General features: G+C 42.2%; 1 protein-coding gene across 1 annotated transcript; it reads left to right on the top strand.

Moving 5' to 3' along the window:
* The first annotated feature begins 2,577 nt into the window (after positions 1-2,577).
* Positions 2,578-22,049, top strand: LOC131245539 (transcription initiation factor TFIID subunit 11). Its single transcript, XM_058245065.1, has 4 exons — positions 2,578-3,022; positions 19,686-19,773; positions 20,753-20,852; positions 21,657-22,049. The coding sequence occupies exons 1-4, from the start codon at positions 2,739-2,741 to the stop codon at positions 21,782-21,784; spliced, it is 600 nt and encodes a 199-aa protein (XP_058101048.1). The 5' UTR covers positions 2,578-2,738; the 3' UTR covers positions 21,785-22,049.
* The last annotated feature ends 589 nt before the right edge of the window (positions 22,050-22,638 follow it).

Here is a 22,638-nt window from a genome sequence, read left to right on the forward strand (position 1 = left end):
TATTACTTGGCGATGAAGTAAACCAAAATAAAAATCAATCAAAGAAATCTAAAACATTCATGATGTTCTAAATAACATAAATAAGCAAAACCTAAAATATGATCTAAATCTGACTAGTGGGCCACGATCATGAGATCTCATGATGGGCTTTTCGTGACTATTGGGCCCACTCTTGTAAATCAAAACTTCGTCCTCTAACTAGAAGGCCTTCCCTGGATGTCGTCATCGATCCAGATTGACGGTAGGGCCCTCATTTTCTCGCGTACGTGCGTAGGGGGGTAGCGTGTGTGTGTGCGTGTGATGTCCCCATCACACCCTAAAAAGGATCAACCACATACGATAATGAAAACACACATCCCATGCAAGATAATCTTCCATCGCGTCCCAATCAGCCGCCCACATACATCGGGAGAGGGTGTTCACACAAATGAACTTTACACAGGGCTAGGAGGTTTTTAATGGTAGACATTCAATTACTATTGTTTTCTTATGGTGTGGTACGCTTGGGATCTACATCATGGTTGAGCTCTAAGAGCACCAACCAGCGTCACTATCCAATCCATGTCCATCAAGTGCGGCTTTGGAAAACCCCCGAATGTGGGTGGGACCCCTAACCGTGGGATCCATTGTGATGTATGTGATTACATTCTGTAGACACTGAAAATCGGCGCCCATGCTGATTTGTATGTTATGTTTTTGGTAATGGGGGTGAGTAGGCTGATTTGTAAATGTTGGAGTTGCCACTAGCCAATTAATCTCAAAATCCCATGGTCGGCTAGAACCCATGAAATACGTAAGGTTGGAGAAATCCAGAGACTCTCCTTCCTTAGATTGACTCTTAGTCTATGATCCGGGATTCCGGGTAAGGGACCTCGTTTACAAAGAAGTAAGGGGTTAGGCACCTGCTCTGCCTGTACAGATGTACGGTCTCTACTTAATGTAGTATAGCAATCTCAAGGGATGATGGATGCTATGGTCGAGATAGGATTAAGCACACATGCGGATTTTTGATGTAGCAAGATCTGAGATTTCGGCAAGCCACAGAGCATACGTCCAACGGCGTGTCTAGAAGGCAGATGTGATGATGCTTATGTAAAAAGGTAAAAAAGAGTGGACTAGATCACTAGGAATTTCTGATGTAACAGGATCCAGTGTACGGTAAGTCACAGAGCATACGTTCACTAGAGACTTAGAGGAGCAGGGGGGTTGAGAAGGGAATAGATGTCATGATGAGTGCTTGTGTGTAAAAACAAATAGATCTTTGGCTTGATCTTGAGTAGGCTAAGAAATGGACTGAACCATAACAAATTCAGGCCAGGCTTATGGGTTGGAAAGGTTAAGAGGAAGGCTTGAAAAATCAGAACTTTGAAAGCTTGGGAGCTCCTTCCCTCTCCTTCACTCTCTTCCTCACTCTCTTACTCTCTCAAGCTTAAAGGGAGAAGTGGCTTGTTGGGTGTGTTGGAATGAGAAGAGGAGAGGGCTATTTATAGCCTTCTCCAATGACTCTATAATAAATAAGGGGGTAGGTAAGGGTTAAAATGATGACATGAAGGTTTGTAATTGGCTAGGGAGAGAGGAACGCCACATGACGCGCTCCCATTGGCACTTGAGGTCGGTAAAATGATAAATAGTGAAGAGTGGGGGAGGGGTATATTGAGGGAAAAGTTAACTTTTGAATGCTGGGACAACTGTCCACACGCAGGCTGCGAGCGGTGGTACTCAGACTACCGCCCGGACCTCGCTCAGGCTGGGCTCGAGCGTGCGGGTTTTGTTCGCTGTGTTAGTTCGCCTGTTGGTCCTCTTTTGGGGTTTTACGGCTCAGATAGGTGGGCTTAGGTTTGAGTAAGGGGGTCCTAGTTAGGGTATTGGGAAAAGATGGGGTTGTATGTGGATTGAATGGTTTGGATCCTGATTTCTGGTAGCGGGTTGGCAATTTGGGAGTTTTAGGGATGATTTGTCAGATATAAGCTGGGATTGGGTTCGGGATATGCTCATAGTCCTTGGACTGTCTTAGCCTTCTCGAGATATTAGCTTGGGTGGAGTGTCTGCACATTTACACCATCCATCCATATTAAAAGCTCATTTTAGGCCATGATCTAAAAAAAATGAATCAAATCTAAATCTCAAATGTACCATAATGCAAAAAATAACAGTAATTGACTATTAAAAACTTCATGTGGGCTACAAAGCTTTAGATCAAGACATCAACAGGTAGGATGGCAAATAAACATTAAGGTAAAGGCCCTTACGCATAGAATAGTGGTAGACTTCGAAGAGTTTCACCACTAACGTCATAGGTTTGAGTACTATGATGGTGCGTGCGTGTGACGTTGTGTGCATTAAAAAAAAAAACATAAAAAAAATCGGTAGAATTCATGAAGTTTTTAACTCAGGGATTCAATCACGACTGTTTCTTGTGGTGTGGTCCACCTAAGATTTGGATCAGAGGTCCCACCCACCTCCGTGGGTCCGGGGAATATACGGGCCGGGCTGAAATACCGGGCTTTGACACAATTACGGGGGCCGGGCTTGGACAGACCTCGGCCCCTTGAGAGAACCATTCTAGAACATTTACCGTCTGGCCTCCTTGACGCGCCATTCCGACTATCTCTGTCGTTAGAGTGCTCTTCCTTTTCCCATTCTCTTCTCAGTGGAGAAAGGAAAGGAAATTAGAACAAACCCTAGAATACTATTGCAGAGATTTTGATCGAGATTTCACTAGGGTTTTGCAGGAGAAGATGAAGCAGTCGAAGGATCCTTTCGAGGCCGCATTCGACGAGCCGGAATCGCCCCCGGAATCGCCCATTGCGCCCGAGTTGGAAACTCCCGTTGCCGACGCCGACGAAGAAATCAGCGGCCGGCCCCAGACGGCGGTTGCCAATCCGTCGACAGGTCCTGCTGCTGCAGCTATTGCTGGGACTGGGAAGACGAAGGAGGAGGAAGAGGAGGAAGAGGAGGAGAACATGGATGTCGAGCTCGGCAAGGTACCATCTGGCGATCCCGATAAGATGGCTAAGATGCAGTAAGCTCTCTCTCTCTCTCTCTCTCTCTCTCTCTCTAATGCAAATCCTGAAAGGGAAAGCAAATAGATCAAAGAAAAGATTGTGGGAAAGAACCCAACAATAGTTGAATGCTAGAGACCGCGAATGCAAGAATGTGAGCAAGCTCAACAGTCCTCTAGTCTTGAACTAGAGATCACTTCCCCCTTTCAAAAAATACTGTAGAGAAATTCGAGAATTACTCAAAGAAAATATCATTCGACTTGTCTTATTCCATAAAAACTATGGAATCTAAAATTAGAATTCTTAGTTAGGCAAGATCTGAGAAAATAGGAAACTATCTAAATAAGAGAATACTATAATTAAGAAAGCACATAAATAAGAAAGTACTTAAACAAGAAAAGTTTAAAATTACTTCTTACCTAATATAAAGATATGAAAGAAAAAGGAAATTTCCTAATGTAGAAATTTGAAAGAAAATGAAAGTAGTGATGGGCTAAAAAGGGAAACTGGGCCTTTTCTTGTACACACATGTGGAACGTGCACATGTGAGATGTGAGTCGTTTCTTCAAATGTGATCACTCAGCTTGTGTGGCCATTTGGTTGCATCACTCTCTTTCTTTTTCTCTGATTTCAGTGGCAATTTTTGGTTTAAGGAAATTGAATTCATTTCTGTTTTGAAACATGGGATTGGGCGGCATTATGTGGTATGAAATTGCATTTGGTCCAATGTAAATTCCATCTAGCATTTGGAATCAATGGGAATGACTGGATTAATCCAGGTATTTTTGGTGAATTTTGAAATACACTACATCTATGGGCCCTATGTTGATGCATGTGTTTTATCCATGCTATCCATCTATATGCGCCCTTTACACATGATACTCAAGTTGCATATGAATATAGGCGACTGACATTAGTTGTTATATTTGGTCCGTTGATAACAATTCCAGCGTCCACCAGATGCTTGTTTCCCATAATAGCATGTTTTTCCGAAAGGAAGAATTTGATCCCAAATGTGGGATTGGATGGTCAAAATATCATGGTACTTCTAGACATATAATCATTGTGTAATAATGGAGTTAATTCCATCTAATGTAATTCAATGCCCACCTAATCCCGCGTTCCAAACAGGCCCTTAGATTTTGATGTCTTTTTACATCTTTTGCCATCGAGTGAAGTTTTGACATTTTTTGAATGCATTCAAGTTATTTTATTTGGAGTAGAAAGAAAGGGGATTTAATCTGTGCATGATGTCATCTATTTTTTGCTCTATCAACTTCTTTGGTCTGAGTTTGAAATCCTAGAAAAAGTCACGCGTGTAGGTTGGTTTTTGGTTGTCACCATTCACCAGTCGTTCGTTGTTGGACCTGAAATGTTTTGGACATGATTTTGGGTGGAAAGATGGAAAGAAGTGGAACATATTGACATCCCATATGACGTAATACCTATACCTGTTTTCGTTGCCTCCTTGACCACAGCTGAGCTGGAATGCATTTTACCCGATATCCAGTTTGCTTGCAATTTGGGATACACCCAAAGGCACTCCTGGCAGTGGGTGCCTCGCTAATGTGACCACTATTTACAGTTGGAGATGGTTGAGATTCGTTTTCCTGTAACGTGATGATTGTGCATAGGAAAACACATATCAGCCGTATGTGTTTCTGGGGGATGTTACTGGGACTTCTACAGCTAGTACCTATGACATGTGAATAATATCAGGGTTGCTTGGAATGTTTTTATGTTTCTGAGCAATCATGCTTTGGGGAATTGCGGAGGGAAATTTTATTTAAAAAAGGTTAGGGCTACAAAGGAAACTAGGTTGGAACCATCATAGTTCAAGGTGCAAGGCACACTCAAGGTGAAGGGTCCCTGGAATGCTCCAGGCATTCGAAGACAACTAGGCGCACACCTTGACACCACGAGTTTTTTCTTTTCTTCTTTCTTCTTTTTATTGTATATTATGTCATACATGGAACATGTAAATGTATGCTTCTTTTTTTAAAACCTTTTTAGCTCAATAACTGATTTTAACAACAACCCCCCCTTGGAAAAAAAGGAACTAGTTTTGAAGATATTGAGTATATTAGACACTTGGATAATTGGACCACTCCCTGAAAGTCACGTCCACTCAAAGATTCCAAAGAATCAAATTATCATTCTAATTAAACCATTTGAATTCCACAAAACACTAGGGAATCAAATCACAATTCAAAATCATTCAAAAAAAATCAAACAATGATTAGGATTCTATGACCATTCAAATGGAATAAAATCATATCATTACAATATTGTAGAAAACCATAATTAAAGGCTATGGAAATAAAACAAATTATTTATTTATTTTTTATTTTTTAACACACCCACACGCCCCACATGGGCACTCGAACCCATGACCTCAGTGTTGAAACACGCTGTCTACCTCTGATCCATGCGTTGAGACCCGAAAATAAAGCAAATTACTGACCAAGTCAGCTGTCTAATCAAACCATCTGTCAAACCATCCAATGTAATGATCTTAGAACCCTAAAGAGAGGGAATTAGGAGGAAAAAGATTTCATGAATTCATGAAAATATGAGAAATTTTGCAATAAAAGGTATTTGATATGGACCTGAGCTTCAATCCAAAATAAATGGGTTTTAATGATTCCCCTTAAGTGTAATGGGTGTAGAAAATGTAAAAAGTTCAGGGCACTTCCTGTCATTTCTCAGGTTGCATCCAGATACACACCTTAGGGATTTTCACCTAGGTGCATACCTAGCTTTTTGCTCCGCCCATGGTGTGCCGTAACGGCTTTTGCATAAAGATAATGCTGGCAACCATTACACGTCATTGGGTTGTAACGGCTGCTATAGAAAGAAGGACCTGTAACAGCCTGTTACACCCTCCATAATGGCTGTAACGGCCCTGTAACGGTTCATTACAGGGCAAATACAGTTTTTTTGGTGTTTTTATTTTTATTTTTTTATTTTTAATATGAAAAAGAGAATGTAAAGGTTGTTATAGCCTGTATCGTAAAGGTAACGGTGGTGGCCGTTACGGCCACCGTTACTGTTACGGAATACCTTGGCCTCACCTAGGGCTATCTTCTCATAAATTTCTGTTGAATAAGTTGTGTGACGAGGGTGGAGGCCACCACCCTTGGGTTTTTGTTCTGACAATCCCCATCCCTCCCAGAGTGCAAGCTTTTGTGGGTTGCAGCTGCAAACAAAATCCTCACCATAGACAAAATTCAAGAAGGGGAATGTAGCAATTTTGAACATGGGTGTCATTTCCCGATCTGCTGAGTAATCTGGAGACTGCATCTTCTTACCTTGGTTGTGCGGGAAGTTTGGGACCCCTTTTGGCATTTCTTTAGCATTTGTTCAAAACGCAGTGGGCAATTAATAGATCCATTTCCGAGGTTGTTGCAGGATGGCTAGCTGGCTGGCCTGTTCTCCAAGTGCGATAATATCATCTGGAAGGTTTTTCCTTTTGCAATCTTATGGAGGATTTGGAGAGAGAGAAACGCCAGATTTTTTGGAGGCAAGGTGGCATCTCTATAAGCCATTTTGCCCTCCGTCATCTCCCTGGTGTTTGAATTGGTGATAGCGTTACTGGATTTTAATGGGATTTATTTTGTGGCACTTAAAAAGTACTGGGAGTCTATTGTCTTTGGTTAATTTCAGTTTGGGGCCTTGGGTTTTTGGTGCTTTGTTGGTTTTGCTTTTTGCTGTTTTTTGTAGTCGCTCAGTGCTTGTTGTCATTCATGTCAAGCTGGGTGATGAGAGTGTCACCCACAGTCTTTGCTTTCAAGGATTTGCATGCCTTTTGAATTTAATGAAATTCGCCATCTAAAAAAGAAAAAAGAAAGAAGAAAAGAAAACTAGACTAATTGGATCGCTTGGTAAATTGTGGTGGGAATATTCTAAAATATTCTCATGCCAATGTTTCGTAACAAAGGTTAAAATGGGTTTCACTGCACTACTTTTCTTTTTAGATGTAAAAATAAGTTGAGAACAACTGGGACAAGGCTATGATATTGATGATCGTGATGATAAAAAAATAAATATCAAAGGAACACACAAACATGTATGAAAACTTCCATTCAATCTAAAACTGAACGTGTTTACAAGATGCAAATTGTTTATTTGGTGAGTCCCATTTGTATGTCTGTGAATGTTTATTTATTTATTTATTTATTTTTTTAAAGCAACGGAATGGAATTCATTAAGAAGGAAAAGGAAATTCAGAAAACTGAAAAGCAAAAGAACAAAAAACAGAAAAGAGAAGCAAATCTGCTGAGATAGCAGACAGCCCTTAACAGCCTAGGAAACTAAGATCATAATCTTTCAGGCTCTTGACGTTGATCGCCCATTCGAACAACATTCTTTTGGCCCTGGACCCCACTGTGGTGGCAGGAGAGGAATTATCGTTGAAGCATCTCTCGTTCCTCTCTTCCCAAACGGACCACCAGATAGCAAGGATAGCCATACGCTAGATGGTCGATCTGATCTTTCCTAATTTGAACCCGTGCCAAGACAATAGAAGGTTGGTTGCCGTGTCTGGGATGCACCAACTGATCGAGAACTGTTGACGGAAGTCGACCCAGATTTGGGATATGAAAGAGCAGTGCACGAAAAGATAGTTCACTGACTCGGCCTCTTGCATACAGCAAAGGCAAACATTAACGATCTGCATTCCCCTTTTTCTGAGGTTGTTTATGGTAAGGATTCTGTTTCAACCCACCAACCAACCGAAGTAGATGAACTTAGGAGGCGTTGAGTACCTCCAGTTGAAGGGTGAAACAGGGGAAGACGGGGAAGATATTGAGGAGATCTGGGAATAGAGAGATCTGACTGTAAAGGAACCGGATTTGCCTATCCTCCAGAATAGTCTGTCAGTCGCATGGGGCTGCGGCATAGTCTTGGATATGCATTCCTGGAGGTCCATATATTCCGAAAGTTTGCGATCGTGAAGGTTCCTTGAACATCTAATGTCCCAGACTATTTGGCCAGCCGTAACTGAGTAGCAGTTATTGATGAAGATGCTTTTGTAAGGAGCGAGGTGGTAGATGCTTGGTAATCGGGTTTTCAACGCTTCGTCCCCCACCCATAAGTCTTCCCAAAAGCGGATGGAAGCTCTGTTACCCAGCTCGAAGCTTATATTTTGGAGAACTGCTTGCTTCGCCTGAAGAATCCCTCTCCATAGATATGACTCCTTGTAGGACGAGGAGTCTTTGGTCCACCATCCTCCTATAGATGAGCCATACTTTCCTTTGATTATCAAGGACCATAAAACACCTCTTTCGGCGCCTATGCTCCAAGTCCATTTGCCGAGCAAGGCGAGATTCATGAGTTTCAAATTTTTGACGTTAGCGCCGCCTTCTCGGAATATCTTGCAGACTTCCTTCCACTCAAGAAGGTGGATCTTCTTCTGATTTTCCTTCCCACACCACAGGAAGTCCCTTCTAATATTATCGATAGACGTTAACACTGGAGTAGGACATCTTAACAACAACATGAAATACAGGGGAAGGTTTGATAGGGCTGCTTTGATAAGGGTTAGGCGACCTCCCAGGGACAGGTAATGGCATTTCCATCTGGCCAGGCATTTCTGAAACTTGCTAATTACCTTATACCACATCGATTTAGGAGGAGAGGCAACGGAAAGAGGAAGGCCCACAAAAAAAGTGGGGAAGGCGTCTACAAGGCAACCAAGGATAGCAGCATACGAGTGGAGGTCCTCTGATTGCACATTGATCCCGAACAACTTTGATTTACCCATGTTGATCCTCAGCCCTGAAACTGCCTCGAAACAATGGAGAGCCGCGTGGAGATTTTCGATGATAGCCGCTGAAGGTTCTGAAAAGATGAGAGTATCGTCAGCGAACTGAATGTGGGTGATGGGAGAGGGCATCCCTGGCATAGCTATACCTCACAGAATTCCTTCTACCTGCCCTTTATACAACATTTTGGAAAGAGTCTCACCTACAATGAGGAAGAGGAGAGGGGACAGGGGGTCCCCTTTGCGCAGCCCTCTTGAGCTCTTGAAAAAACCTTTAGGAGAACCATTGAGAATAATTGAAAAATGTGTTGATCTGATGCAGGCTTCTATCCTTTTTCTCCACTTGGCCCCGAAACCCATTCGGGTCAGCATATAGAGAAGGAATCCCCAGTCAACATGGTCGTAAGCCGTGGCCATATCTAGCTTGCAGAATATGCCCTTAGAGCCTAACTTGTGGCAAGAGTGGAGGACCTCGTTGGCAATTAGGGCGCAATCCATGATCTGTCTGCCTTTAATGAAGGCATTTTGATTAGGTGAAATTAGCTTCCCTATGACTTTCGATAGGTGGGTCGTTAAGATTTTGGTGAGAATTTTGTATGGGCTCCGGACCAAGCTGATTGGTTTGAATTCGGAGAAAGAACTAGCCCCAGCCACCTTGGGGATGAGGGCAATATAGGAAGGCCCAAGCCCTTTCGACAGAATACCTCTGTTGTGGAATTCTTAAACAAAGAGGAGAACATCTTGGCGGACAACCTCCTAAAAGGTTTGAAAAAAGATAATCGGAAATCCATCTGGCCTGGGAGACTTATCCCCACCCAAAGCGTCAACGGAGGCCTTGACCTTATCTTCAGAGAATTGAGATTCAAGGGACTCAGCTTCAGCTGGATCCTCTGCTGAAGTTGACGAAATCAAGGCGCGGTCTGGCCCAACTTTCAGAGGACAAGAGATCTTTGAAATGATTGATCGCACGGTCTTCTATCTCCTGTTTATCTTTGATGCAGCACTGTTAGCAGAGATGCTGACTATATGGCCTTTGTGCGAGAATGCATGTTGGCAATACTATGGAAGTATTTGGTGTTTTTGTCTCCCTCAACTATCCATTTGGTTCTAGATTTAATCCTCCAGGAAGCTTCATCTTCCAGGGCTTTCGTTGAAAGAGTCTGGATAATATTGATGCGCCTGCCAAGGAGGTCAGTCGAAAGGTGGTTATCTTCAGCCTTTGAATCGATACGTTGGAGCTCCGCGAGAAGAGAATCTGATTCAGCCTCTCTCTTTTGAATAACCTCCTGACGCCACTCCTTAAGTTTAGGTTTGAGGAGTCCGAGTTTACAGATGAGCTTATGCCTAGCGAATCCTTCCACCTGGAAGTTCGACTACTAGTCTGCTATCTTCTGATTGAAGCCTTCTGTGTTAAGCTAAGAGGAGTTGAATCTAAACGGTTTCGGACCCCAGTTATCTTCTTCCATCTGAAGAAGGATCGGATAGTGATCTGAGTTAGTTCTTAGCATGGCGATTTGAAGGATTGAGGGGAATGCCTCGATCCATTCGGGAGCGACGAGGAATCTATCCAGTCTGGATTGGATGGGGACTCTGTGGCCATTGGTCCATGTGAACCTCGCCCCTTAAAGCGGGAGGTCGATTAGCTCTTGGGACTGAATCCAATCGGAGAATCGATGCATGGCTGGAGATACCCTTATCCCGCGGGAGTGTTCTTCCGCGAAACGGGTGACATTGAAGTCATCGACCACACAATAAGGACCTGAAAAGGATTGTCTGACTCGGGTCAGCTCGTCCCAGAGGTCAATCCTAGCAGAATCAACAGAAGGCCCGTAAACTATAGAAATAAGGCATTGAAAGTTGGACGACTTATCTTTAAGGGCCCGTAAACTACAGAAATAAGGCATTGAAAGTTGGACGACTTATCTTTAAGGATGACCGACACCGAGAAGACGCCTCTTGAGGAGGACAGGAGATCCCACTTAGAGGATTTCCACGCAACTAGAATACCGCCCGAGCTTCCAGTAGCATCCAGAGTGATCCACTTCACGTTCTTGAGAAGAGGGACCTTGGTCTCCTGGAAACAGATAGCATCTGGGTTTTTTCTACTAACTGAGGCTTTGATGAGGCTTCTTTTTTGCTTAGATCCCACCCCCTGACGTTCCAAGAGATGGTCTTCATTGGTTTATTAAGCTTCCTTGGGTGCCCTACGACTTTGGAGGCTGATTTGAGACTAGACTTGGTTCCAAACGTTGGATCTCGCGATTGTTGCTAGCCTTAGGGGTTTGTTTCGCTAGGGATCTGGGCTCTGGGATGGGTCTGCCTCTGTTTTCGATACACTGGAATAGAGCAATGTAATCCTCCATCTGATCCCCGAAAGATAACCCAAGAGATCTTCCCACGTGTCTGATTGCTTCTCTGATCCAACACTTGTTATGGATCTTGCCAAGAAGGGCTGGTCTATTTTCATCCGCTGGCGTAGCTTCAATTGCAGGGTTTGCAAACATCTGGAGAGGTTCTGCTAGTAGCACTTCAGTCGATGGGTTCTTGGAATAGCGTGATAGGGCCCAGGTTTAAAGAATCTCTTGAGGGTTGGATGGAAGTATTTGAGGGATGATGGGCGGGACTGGTAATTTGAGTAGCAAGACTTGGATGTCTCTCCCAGAGAAGTCGTCTTCGGATTCGCTTCGGGGGCACTTGTTCGCTATGGGGAAGGGAGAGAGTAAGAGGTTGGGAGTTTTCCAGATCACCATGGGGGACTCTGATCGGTTGGGATTGCCAGGGTGAATTGCGCAAGGGGAAGATGACTGAGGAATGGAGGTGATGGCTAGAGGTTGGTACTAAGGTGAAGAGGCTGAAACTTGTGGAAGAGATGAGTGAATGCCATCCGGACCCGAGTTGAAATCCCCGATCTCGTAGGGGTTAGCGGGCACATGGAGAGGGCTAGAGAGTTGAGAGGGCACGTGGCCTTGGGGAGGGCTCGAGGTACTGACTCGCAGGGACACGCGTCGGTTGTTGCGTGAGGAGGAGGCTACGGAGTACGAGCGACTTAAATCGCCTGGGGTAGGTTGATGACGTGGGCGTCCCTGAGGCCAGCACGTGTCTTTATCCCCTAAATATTGAATCAGAGGGCCATACTCCGTACCCGCTTCTGCTGCATGTGAGCCACGTGGAGAGTTCTTGTTTCTACGCGTCTGCGGAGGTGTCTCTCGATGAGCTCTAACTGTTGAAGGAGACGGCCGGGTCGGAGCGATGGCGCCACGAGTCGAGTGAATGGTTTGGATGCGATCTCCGTCCCCGATGGAAGTAGAAGGGATGTCAGAGGTATCGACTGGTGTTCCATTGGAGTATGGAAGACGTGGTCGAACTTCGATCGTCGACGTTGGTTCTTCCACTGGAGGCAGACCTTCTCTTGCGCCCCAAAGGTCTCCCCACCGAGGTTATGCTTCTTCAGGGGCTTCTCTTATCACCGGAAATTCGAGGGTACGGTCATCCACGATGACTCGGACGTGGGAAGGCAGCGGGGAGTCCTTCCTTCTCACCCTCGTCCTGATGACGGAAATCTCCTCGTCTAGTTTTGTCTTGGAATCCAATTCAAGGAAGGACCCTAGGCAAGCCACCGTCGAGATGAAAAACTCATCATACAAGAGTTCCAAAGGGACTCCCCAGATTTGGACCCAGACATTGTCCTTGCCGAATATGGAGAAATCCTCCTAGTTCATCACCTTGGCTACTGGACCACCGGAATGCAGGTGGTCGGCCATTAACAACATATCCTGGTTGAGACCAGGGCATACCTTAACCCACAGCTCGTTATATCCCACTGGTTTGATTGTGTAGTTGTCAGGCTGAAATCCCGTAGTTTCTGCTATCCAATCTTTCACCTGAGAGATGGTAGCCCCGCCTTTACTTATGATGACGATGGTGTCCTTGAGCTCCTTTCTGGACCGGTTGAATGAGTTTTGACTGATGCGAATGGACTTGTCTTTCTCTAGGGTTGGGGGGTTTTCTATAGTGGAGTCGGAGTTGAGACTAGATGATGGGTCGATTGAGGTGGGTTGATGAGGCTGGGAGGGATTGTTCTGGAGGAGTGCATCTCTGAATGAGAGGCCTACGACCTTCTCGATTTTTTTTTAAAATTTTTTTTTTGGGGGGGTGGATGGGTTTGGGACGATATACTTTGGTTGAGCTGGGGTTGGGTTGACTCTTCTGAGGAGCAAGACGTTTCGGGCCAAATCTTGCCCTTTACACCAGCATCGGGTGACCTCCAAATCTAACTCCATGTAGCATTTCCACTACCCTGGCCAGCTCCACTTCAGAGGACATACGAACCAAAGCGAAACCTCTGTATGCACCGCTATGGTGGTCTCTTAGCATTACCACGTCCATGACTGCGCTTGCTTGGCCAAATACCCTCGATATGTTGATTGGAAACCATCCCTCCGGGTACCCTCTGACATAAAGGGTGGGGTAAGAGTCTCTCTTCCTTGTCGAAGAAGAAGGAGGGGGCTGGTTGCGGCGGGAGATTAGTTTCCATCCTTGCGCTGTCTGGTCTTCCCCTTCGTCCGCCTTGTCGGCATTTTTGACCGGAGAAGCCGGTCCCTTCGACGTTCTATCTCTAATGTTTAGGTCCAATCCATCAGAGGATCTAGATGCTACTGTAGACGAGTCTCCCCACCGTGGTGGGCGAGGTTTTCCCATACTCTATCTTCCTGTATGTCAGTGAATGTTTCAATCCAAGTCCAACTATTCAGCATTTTATGACATAAACAGAATGATTATTAATGATCCGTTACATACCATCAGATGTCTTTGATAATTTCCAAGTAGGCATCCGTGTCAACACTTCAGCCGTCTGTTGTGTTGGTCCATATGACTGTGTAAGATAAGGGATTTTTATTTATTTATTTATTTATTTTTCTAGAATGAAATTGCTCGTCATCTATATTATAACGTGAGTAGTGGACCTTTCAAAAAACAAATAAATAAATAAATAATGCAAGTATTGGGTGGGGACATTTTTGCCTTTTAGTTTCCAACAATGGACAAGTATGTATATTTAAAGGACATGAAAAGACATTTTAAATAAAGCTACGAGCACTTCAAAAATTAAAAGATGTATGTGTTTAACAATGTTAGTGGGCTGAGGTTTGTCAGCCGTATGTTGAAGGGGGAGCTGGAATCTGAAAGCCGGAATCTGTCAATTTGTCTTTTTAGGTAAATGGGTTTGGAGGTTTGGGCTGGAAGAATCTTCTGTGGAGAAGTATTATTGCTACTACGTATGGTTTGTCTCTTATGGGGTGGTGGATCAATGAATCTTCCTTCTATCGTGCCTCTTTTGTGTGGAAATGGATTGCTAAAGTTGCTCCTGCTGTGGTAGATGGTTTTAGTTATGCGGTGAGTGATGGTCCCAGAGTGAGGTTCTAAGAAGATGTCTAGTGGGGAATTCCTTGTTTTGGGTCGCATTCCCGATCCTTGCTAATTTATATCATGTGGCTAATATTTCTGTGGCTAGTTGTGTCTCTAGCCAGGGGTATGGGTTCCCTCTTGTCGTAGGAACCTTAGTGATTCTGAATTCGATGGCTTGTGCTTGTTATCTCATTTGCAGGGTGTGGAGCTGTCTCTAGGCATTGCTGATTCTCTAGTTTGGAGGCGTGGGAAATTTGGTAACTTCTCAATCAAGTCACTCTATCATTGTTTGTCCTGAGTGTGCAAGATGGGGTTTGTTCTCATATAACTTTTGTTTGGTTGTATGGAGCTCCTCCTAAAGTGGCGGCCTTTGCCTGGTTGGTGGGGAAAAACAAGATCCTGACTGCCGACAATCTCCACAAACAAAACATAGTCTCGTCCAATGTTTGTATTCTCTGTATGGAAGCGAAGGATATGGTTGATCAATTGTTCATTCACTGTTCGTTCGCAAGGATTGTTTGGTCCAGAATCTTCTGTGAGGCGAAAATTTCCAAGGTGTTGCCAAGGTCGATTAACATCTTCTTTAGAGCCTGGCGTGGGGGAGGGGAATCCTTAGGGTCTCACAGATGGGGTCTCACAGATGGAGTATAGCGTTGTTGGCTTTCCTTTGGTCGATTTGGTTCGAAAGAAATAGTCGGACCTTTAAGAACGGGAAGAATTTGGTTGCGAGAGTCCTCAATCAGGTTTTGCATTGTATTTCTGAGTGGGTGGCCTAAGGGCCTATGTAGGGCTGTCTTGTTGGGTGTGGTTGAATTTTATTTTATTTTATTTTTTATTTTTGTTGTCGTTGTTTCTTGGCTTTTGGTCTTAATAAATTTTGCTTCATCTTTCCAAAAAAAATAAATTTGACCCATCACTTGGTGGTTTATTTGTTTCGAAAAAAGAGCCAAAAACCTCGATGCATGCGCCATTTTTTTCACTCACTAAAGCCAGTTTTCATCAAACATGCTTGATAACTCGACGCTAGGTACTTACCAGGGTTACTTTCACAAACAGAACCTTCCAAACAAAAAGCCACATACGTGGAAACTTCCCAAATAGAAAGCCATGTGAGTGGAACTTTCATAAGATCCCCTCTATCAGGTATACTTGTTGTTCTGAATATCGGTATCGTATTGGCTGATACAAGTGTATTGCATTCGTATCGACACAAAATGATACACAATACCAGGTCATAGTGGCTCAATACAGAAAAAAAAATGGAACCTGTATCGGCTGATACAGCCCGTATAATCTATTTTTTTCTAGAGATTCCCATATCATCACTATTATGTTGTACCCATATCGGCCAGATCGATGCGGGCTTAAAAGCCACCAATCGGCTCCCTTTTTCAAAATTTCCCCTTCTCTCCACTCCTTTCAAGCTTTTTTAGGTTAGAAATTGTTTGAAGCGAATTTCCAACCAGATTGACACCATATTGATGAACAAAACATGGTTTTTTTAAATCAATTTAAGGATTGAAGGGCCAATACCTTATTTAGGGAAAAATCCAAAAAAAGGTAAATTACCTATTTTTTCTGTTTATTGTTACTGAAATCAAGTTGAAATAGCATTATAAATCCAAGTGGAAGGAATCATGCTTGATTTGTTCTCACTTTGGGGATTTGTTGCATGTTTTTATTTTTTTCAATTTATGCTGGATTTTCTTTTTTCTTTTTTAATTTCATAATTTTTAAAACTTTTTTCTATGAAATGCTGTAATGATGCATTAGTTGTCTTTTAATACTATAGATCTACACATTTCATACATGCACTGATTAAATAAATTTTTTAAATTTATTTTTGTATTTTTGGAATAATTTTTTCAGCAATTTAAAAATAAAAATAAAAATTGAAAACAATTTTAAAGAAATGAATCTAATAATATATCTAGGTAAATCTATGTTTGTTTTTAACATACATGTACCATTTGGTGCTGAATTTAAAATATTTTTCCAATTTTGGCCACCTTTAGGCATTTTTCAAATTTTATTTTAGTTTTCTTTTTTATTTGTCTGAGGGAATGGTAGATTTATGTTGTTTAAACATAGATCTAAATTCTTTGAACATAGATCTACATTTATATGTTGTAATGTTGTTTTTAATGTATTTTTGCCTCTCTCTCTCTCTCTCTCTCTCTCTCTCTCTCTCTTGGCAATTTTCAGTTTTTTTTTTTTTTTCTTCAAAAATCATATTAGAGAAATGAGTAATTAGTATTATTTGAACATAGGTATACCATACATGAGCTGTAATCATGTTTCTTGTTTTCATTAGTCCTGTTGTTTTTTCTTCTTCTTTTTTTAATCGTTTTTTTGTAATTCTTTATCATTTGTTTATTTTTATTAAAAGAAAAAAGCTAAACAACAATAAGAGGAAAAAAAAAAAAGGAGAGGAAAGCAACAACAAGCTAGGGCGCCAATAGGGTGACCTAACTACACCCCAAGAAAATCCAAATTACATCCCCTAAGTTTTGAAATAGAGGGAGCCGATTCAATTATGCACAATCTAACTCTTTGAGAGACGAGATCCACCGATTTCTTGGTATTAGCAAAACACATTGCATGCCTTTCTTCTCGAACCGCCCACTGGATAGAGAGCAAAGCCATTCTCAAAAGTGCCTTCTTTGATCCTCCAAGCCTTGCCCCTTGCCACGCCATCAAAAGCCGGTTCACTGAGTCTGGATTAGGCCACACCCTATGAAAGCAACCCAAAAAATCCACCCAAATGGGATAAAAAAGGAGCACCTCACAAAAAGACGATAAATAGATTCCTCGTCTTGCATACACATAATGCACACGTTCGGAAGCACCATACCTCTTTTCCGCAAATTATCAACAATGAGCACTTTCTTTCTCCCTACCAACCACCTAAAGGCCGAGATCTTAGGGGGAACGTTATAGACCATACTAACTTTGTACACATCGTTTCACCTTGATTGTTGTCGCTGCACACACGACGATAAAAAGATTTAACCAAGAACATACCCGATTTTTCACGTTTCCAAATCAACTTATTGACTTCAAATAACGCCAACGCATAAAGGTGGATATGCTCTTGCAGTGCCACATAGTCATCAACTTCCTCATCCTAAAGAAAACGCCTACACAGTTGTTCCCACACAACTGATCCTCCAATAAAGGATAAGCACCCCGCCAACATAACAGATGGGATTGGTGCCAAGCGGAAAATGGAAGTCACCTTTAAGAGAGGAATCACCCGCCCACATATCTTCCCAAAATCTGATTCTTTTGCCGTTTCCCAAAGAGAAGGAAACACCTTCTAAGAAGGCTGCCTTGATGGAAGAAACACCTCTCCACAAAGCTAACAACCTGTAGCCCGATAGCTCTCTAGTCTACCATCCCCCGATCCCAGACCCATACTTCTAACAATCTCCTTCCAAAGAGCATCTTCTTCTTCTCCAAGCCTCCATAGCCATTTCCCGAGAAGAGTGATATTCATGGACCTCATGGACTTGAGGTCTTTGATTCCTGCTCCGTCTTTGTCATAAGAGTTACAAGCTTCATACCAATTGATTAAGCGAAACTTCCTTTGCTCCTTGCCATGAGAAATTCCCTCTAAGTTTTTCAGGCCTAGAGAACACTGACGTCGAGCATTTAAAAAGAGACATGAAGTAGAGGGAATGGCTAGATAGGGCTGCCTTTATAGGAGTGATACGCCCGCCAAGGGATAAATACCAGTTTTTCCACTTAGGGAGCATTCTTTTGAATCTTTTGACCACTTTACCAAAAGATGTTTGGCCGGCTTACCAACACAAAGGGATAGCCCCACAAACATCTCTGGAAGAGTCCCCGCTGCACAACCCAAAACCTCAACCAACCTATGCACTTCATCTGGATCCATACGAACTCCAAACATCTTGCTCTTGGTTAAATTTATTTTTAGGCCTGACACTACCTCAAAGCCAACCTATGCACTTCATTTGGATCCATACGAGCTCCAAACATCTTGCTCTTGGTTAAATTTATTTTTAGGCCCAACACTACTTCAAAGCATTTGATGATCGTGTGCTAGTTCTCCACCTCAGTGGGCGCATCGCAAAAGAGGAGTGTCATCAACAAATTGCAAATGAGAAATAGGCCATGTCAACCCTTCCATGTTGAAGCCGTTGATGAAGCCTCTCTTGCCCTTGAGCTATCATTCTTCCCAAAGCTTCAATCACCAAGATGAAAAGGAATGGAGATAGCGGGGCCCCTTCACACAGGCCCCTAGATCTTTTGAAAAAGCCTTTTGGGGAGCCGTTAATGAGGACCAAGAAATGTGTCGAGCCTACACATTCCCAGATCCATCTTCTCCACTCCCACAACCCTCCCGCATCATCATATAGTAAAGAAAGTTCCAATTGACATGATGGTATGCTTTCTCAATGTCCAACTTGCAAGCAACACCCTTCATTCTCCATTTATTCCTTTAGCAATATATGACATCAATTTATGACATATATCAACAAATTATACCCAAAAAATCAACATCACTGCTTATAATAGGTCAACCTGATATACAACATTCTTACTACAGAAGATCCAATACACCATTGGATACATGGTCAAAACACAAAAAAAAATAAAATAAAATAAAATAATAATAACAAAATAAAAAATAAAAAAAAATTATAGATTCTTGGATATCTCATTTTTTCTATTTTCTAATATTGTTCATATTTTTTTTGCTAAAAAAGATCGACCGATATAGGCTGATACAGACCACTATGGACCTGATACCGATTCATGATGCCGCATCGTTTCATTTTTTGGCTGGGCCAATACGCTCGCCAGTACCAATACAGTGATACCCCATTCTAACCATTGAACACATAAATCACGATCATCCAAAACTCAAGTAGGCTACACCATAGGAAATAGTTGGGAAGGAATGACCACCATTAGCTTTGTGCAGGGCCTACCGTGGCGTTTATGTGCCACTCAATCCATTCATCCAATGTGTCTCATCATGACGAAAGAGCTACTCAAAAATCAGAATATTGCAAGAATTAGTTGGGCTACCACATAAATTTAGAGGTATAAGTTCATAAGGTGGCCCACCTAAGAGTTGAATCAGCCTCTTTTTTTGAATCAAGGCCGAACGAGATGTTGTTTACCTGATGGATGGCATAGATTTTATGCACATGAAGTCGTTTACCCTTTGTTAGTGAAAGAAACCCCAGTAGGTACTTAGGCGAGGTACCCAAGTGTCTTCAACTTTTCCTCTGCCCGATCTCTCTCTTCTTTTATCTCCAGGTGCGTCACACATAGCATACACCCTAGTATCAGTAATGGATCTGTGATTATAATTTCATTAGTTAATGAATATCAGTAGACAACATTTCTTATGTATTTAGTCTATTCTGCATGTCATCAATATCAGCTACCAAAAATTTTATCCTGCATATCGCTAATATCCATGAGTAGACATACATCATTACATTGACATATAAAATCTCTGGTGTTCCTTTCAGGGCCATTTTATCCGAGTTTACTGAGGACCAGATGAGTAGGTACGAGTCATTTCGGAGATCCGGGTTTCAGAAAGCTAACATGAAAAAGGTATGCTGATGCTCTAATGTGTCACAGTGTGGCATAGGTGAAAGTGCTTTACCATTCCATCAGATAGGGCAGAGTTGCACTATATACATGCTTAATTCTCTTCCAACGTGACATGGCTTGCTTGGTTTACATAACATACAGATTTATGGTTTTACGTTGGAGTTCCTGTTGAAGTATTGGTAGGAATTTGAACAGTCTTGGTACTTTATATCCAATGTTGCTTCCTAGACTCTGTTGTATATGGACATCCACTAATTTATATAGATCTGGTTCAAGAGAAATGCTCCCATGTTCACTATAAGCTTCTAGGTGCAAATGTTTATCTGGATGGTCCTATCAATCAACCTAAACTGTCCATTTAAGTCCACAACACTTTTCATGGGCTACCAAGAAAAAGTTGAACTGATCAGATGATCCAATCCATCCTTGATTTAGCCTTATTTTCTATAGCCATCCTTTTTTCCAAGCCATGGATGAAATGGTTACTATTACCCAACAAAAGGACTCTTTAGAGTCATAAGAAATCCATGATGGTCCCTAACAAATAGATGGTTGGACCTTGGTGCTATGTATCTGTATTAAAAGCCATTGATCAAATGGCTAATATTTGTCAAGTCAGTCTGATGTTTTCTCAGTTGCCAACGAAATGATCCACCAAATGAACAGTCTGGAGATGAATTGGACTAAGTATTTCTAATAGTGCTCTGAGTGTGTTGGAGCATCTCTCCTGGTTCGAATACAATAACATTTCAAATTTTCAAGTAAAATGAGTGAAATTCCATGAATGGTACCAAATTACCAACACGGTCTTTAACCTATTTAAATGACTAATAATATGAAAAGCCCTTTGACATTTTTGGGACTTCCTCCTTTTTGGCTGCTGTAGTTGGCTGTAAGGAACTTTTTTGTGATCTGTTGAACTAGTTCATTCCTCAGATTTCTGTCTGATGTTTTGCATGCTCTGATGTTTTGCATGCAGCTGTTGGCAAGCCTCACAGGAAGTCAAAAGATATCAGTACCCATGACAATAGTGGTGTCCGGTATAGCAAAGATGTTCGTGGGGGAGCTAGTCGAAATAGGTAAGATAACACGTGTAAAATTTTTATCTAGTGAATCTTGCTTACTGTGGAATTAACAGATGCATCCTGGCCACTGTGGTGAGAGGACTTCTTATAAAAATAAAAAAATTAAAAATTAAAAATTAAAAATAAAAACTATGCTGAGGGGGCAGTTGCCCCAGCTCATATTTCCCGATTTGAATTATTCTGCCAGCATCCTGTGTCTCAATCTGTGAAGTAGTTCCTAATCTGAGTAGGTATATGTACAGCACTTCCTGAGCACTGATTATAATCGTGACACCCATGGGTGTTAGGAACTTGCTTTCATTCCAGTGTGACGGGGTTGCAATTTTTGCACCATCTACAAATCATTATATATGACCTATAATACTGAATCTTAATGAATCCTATGTGAAAATAATTTACCGGACACATAATTTTTACAAAGACAATGGTATTCAGGTCATTTATTGACAATAACAGTGATATACCAATGGGAGTTCTACATTGTCCCTGATATGTGGCCCAAATTTAGGAACTGGAGTAGGGTGGTTGAATGTCAGTTTCTGTGCTTATCAGAGTAACCCAATGTGCAGCAATACACATCATATGTTTCTGTGAATGGCCATGCTGCCACTCTCTCATGCATTAACGCTTTTCCTACCATAACCAAGAGAGGCACCGGAGTGCCATACTTATCCTAACCATGTACAAACTAATAAAATTCTAAAGCAGAGATCATATATCAGTTTCATTTACTTCTCATTTCGTTTTCTGCAGCTTTTCTTTTCTTTTCTTAGTTTTTTTCATTTTTCTTTTTGGCAGGTAAGATAGTTATGACAGAGAGGAAGGAAAGTGGGCCAATCAGGCCTTGCCACATTCGGGAAGCATATAGAAGACTGAAGCTTGAAGGGAAAGTACCAAGGCGAACGGTATCAAGACTCTTCCGGTAGGCTTTAATGCAAGCTGATATTTCAGCCCGTTGCTCAAGTTTGCATGGTGACGGACTACCTCAGGTAAAAGGAATTACTGCTACCACACTGGCGGTCATTCACCTTCCTACTCATGCTCAATTTGCACCATGTAAGCACCTTCCGTCTTTTGGTTGGCTATGATCTGAAGAATAGGAGCATAGTCTTTGTTTGGGTGACCAGTTATAAATTTGTAAATATTATTTCTGGCTACTGATGGGGGGAATAATCTGGTTTTTGTTTGTTTGCCTGCTTTTCTCTGCACTTTATGCTAGTTAGAACCCACTTCTGAGATCAAAATCCTAATCTTGGACAGATTCTTTACGAGTTCATGTTGGTGGTGGGACCATTCGCCCCCAGTATGGCACCCTTTTTCTACTTTGGTTGGCTGGCTATGTAATCAATCAAAGGACAAGCTATAAACTGCCCAAGCTTTTTTCATATTTGGGAGGTTTTTGACAGAAACGGTTTTAGAAGTGCATCTGACCAGCCATTGCAGCTTGTATGCTTTCCCATTGGGCAGGCATCATGAAACCATCGTTAAGGATTTTTTGGCATCACCCAAGGATCCCTATGTAGCTAGTATCAGCCATCATAGGTAGATAGACTAAACAATAGAATGGTGTTGTAGACAGGTTGTGACTGTCCACCATTGACCAACGTCCGTCCAACTTCAAAATGCTTATTATGACTAAGAAAGGCCAATGAGGCTTTTCTTCATCAATTAAGGAGGAGATGCTCCGGAGAGCCCATGTGATAGAACCTTTTGGATCCTTTTACTCAGCCATTCTGATAACAATGCTTTGACGGGTTCCTAGCTCTCACCTAAATTGCTT

This window comes from Magnolia sinica, chromosome 5 (genome assembly GCF_029962835.1).
Source record: "Magnolia sinica isolate HGM2019 chromosome 5, MsV1, whole genome shotgun sequence".
Classification (NCBI taxonomy): Eukaryota; Viridiplantae; Streptophyta; class Magnoliopsida; order Magnoliales; family Magnoliaceae; genus Magnolia; species Magnolia sinica.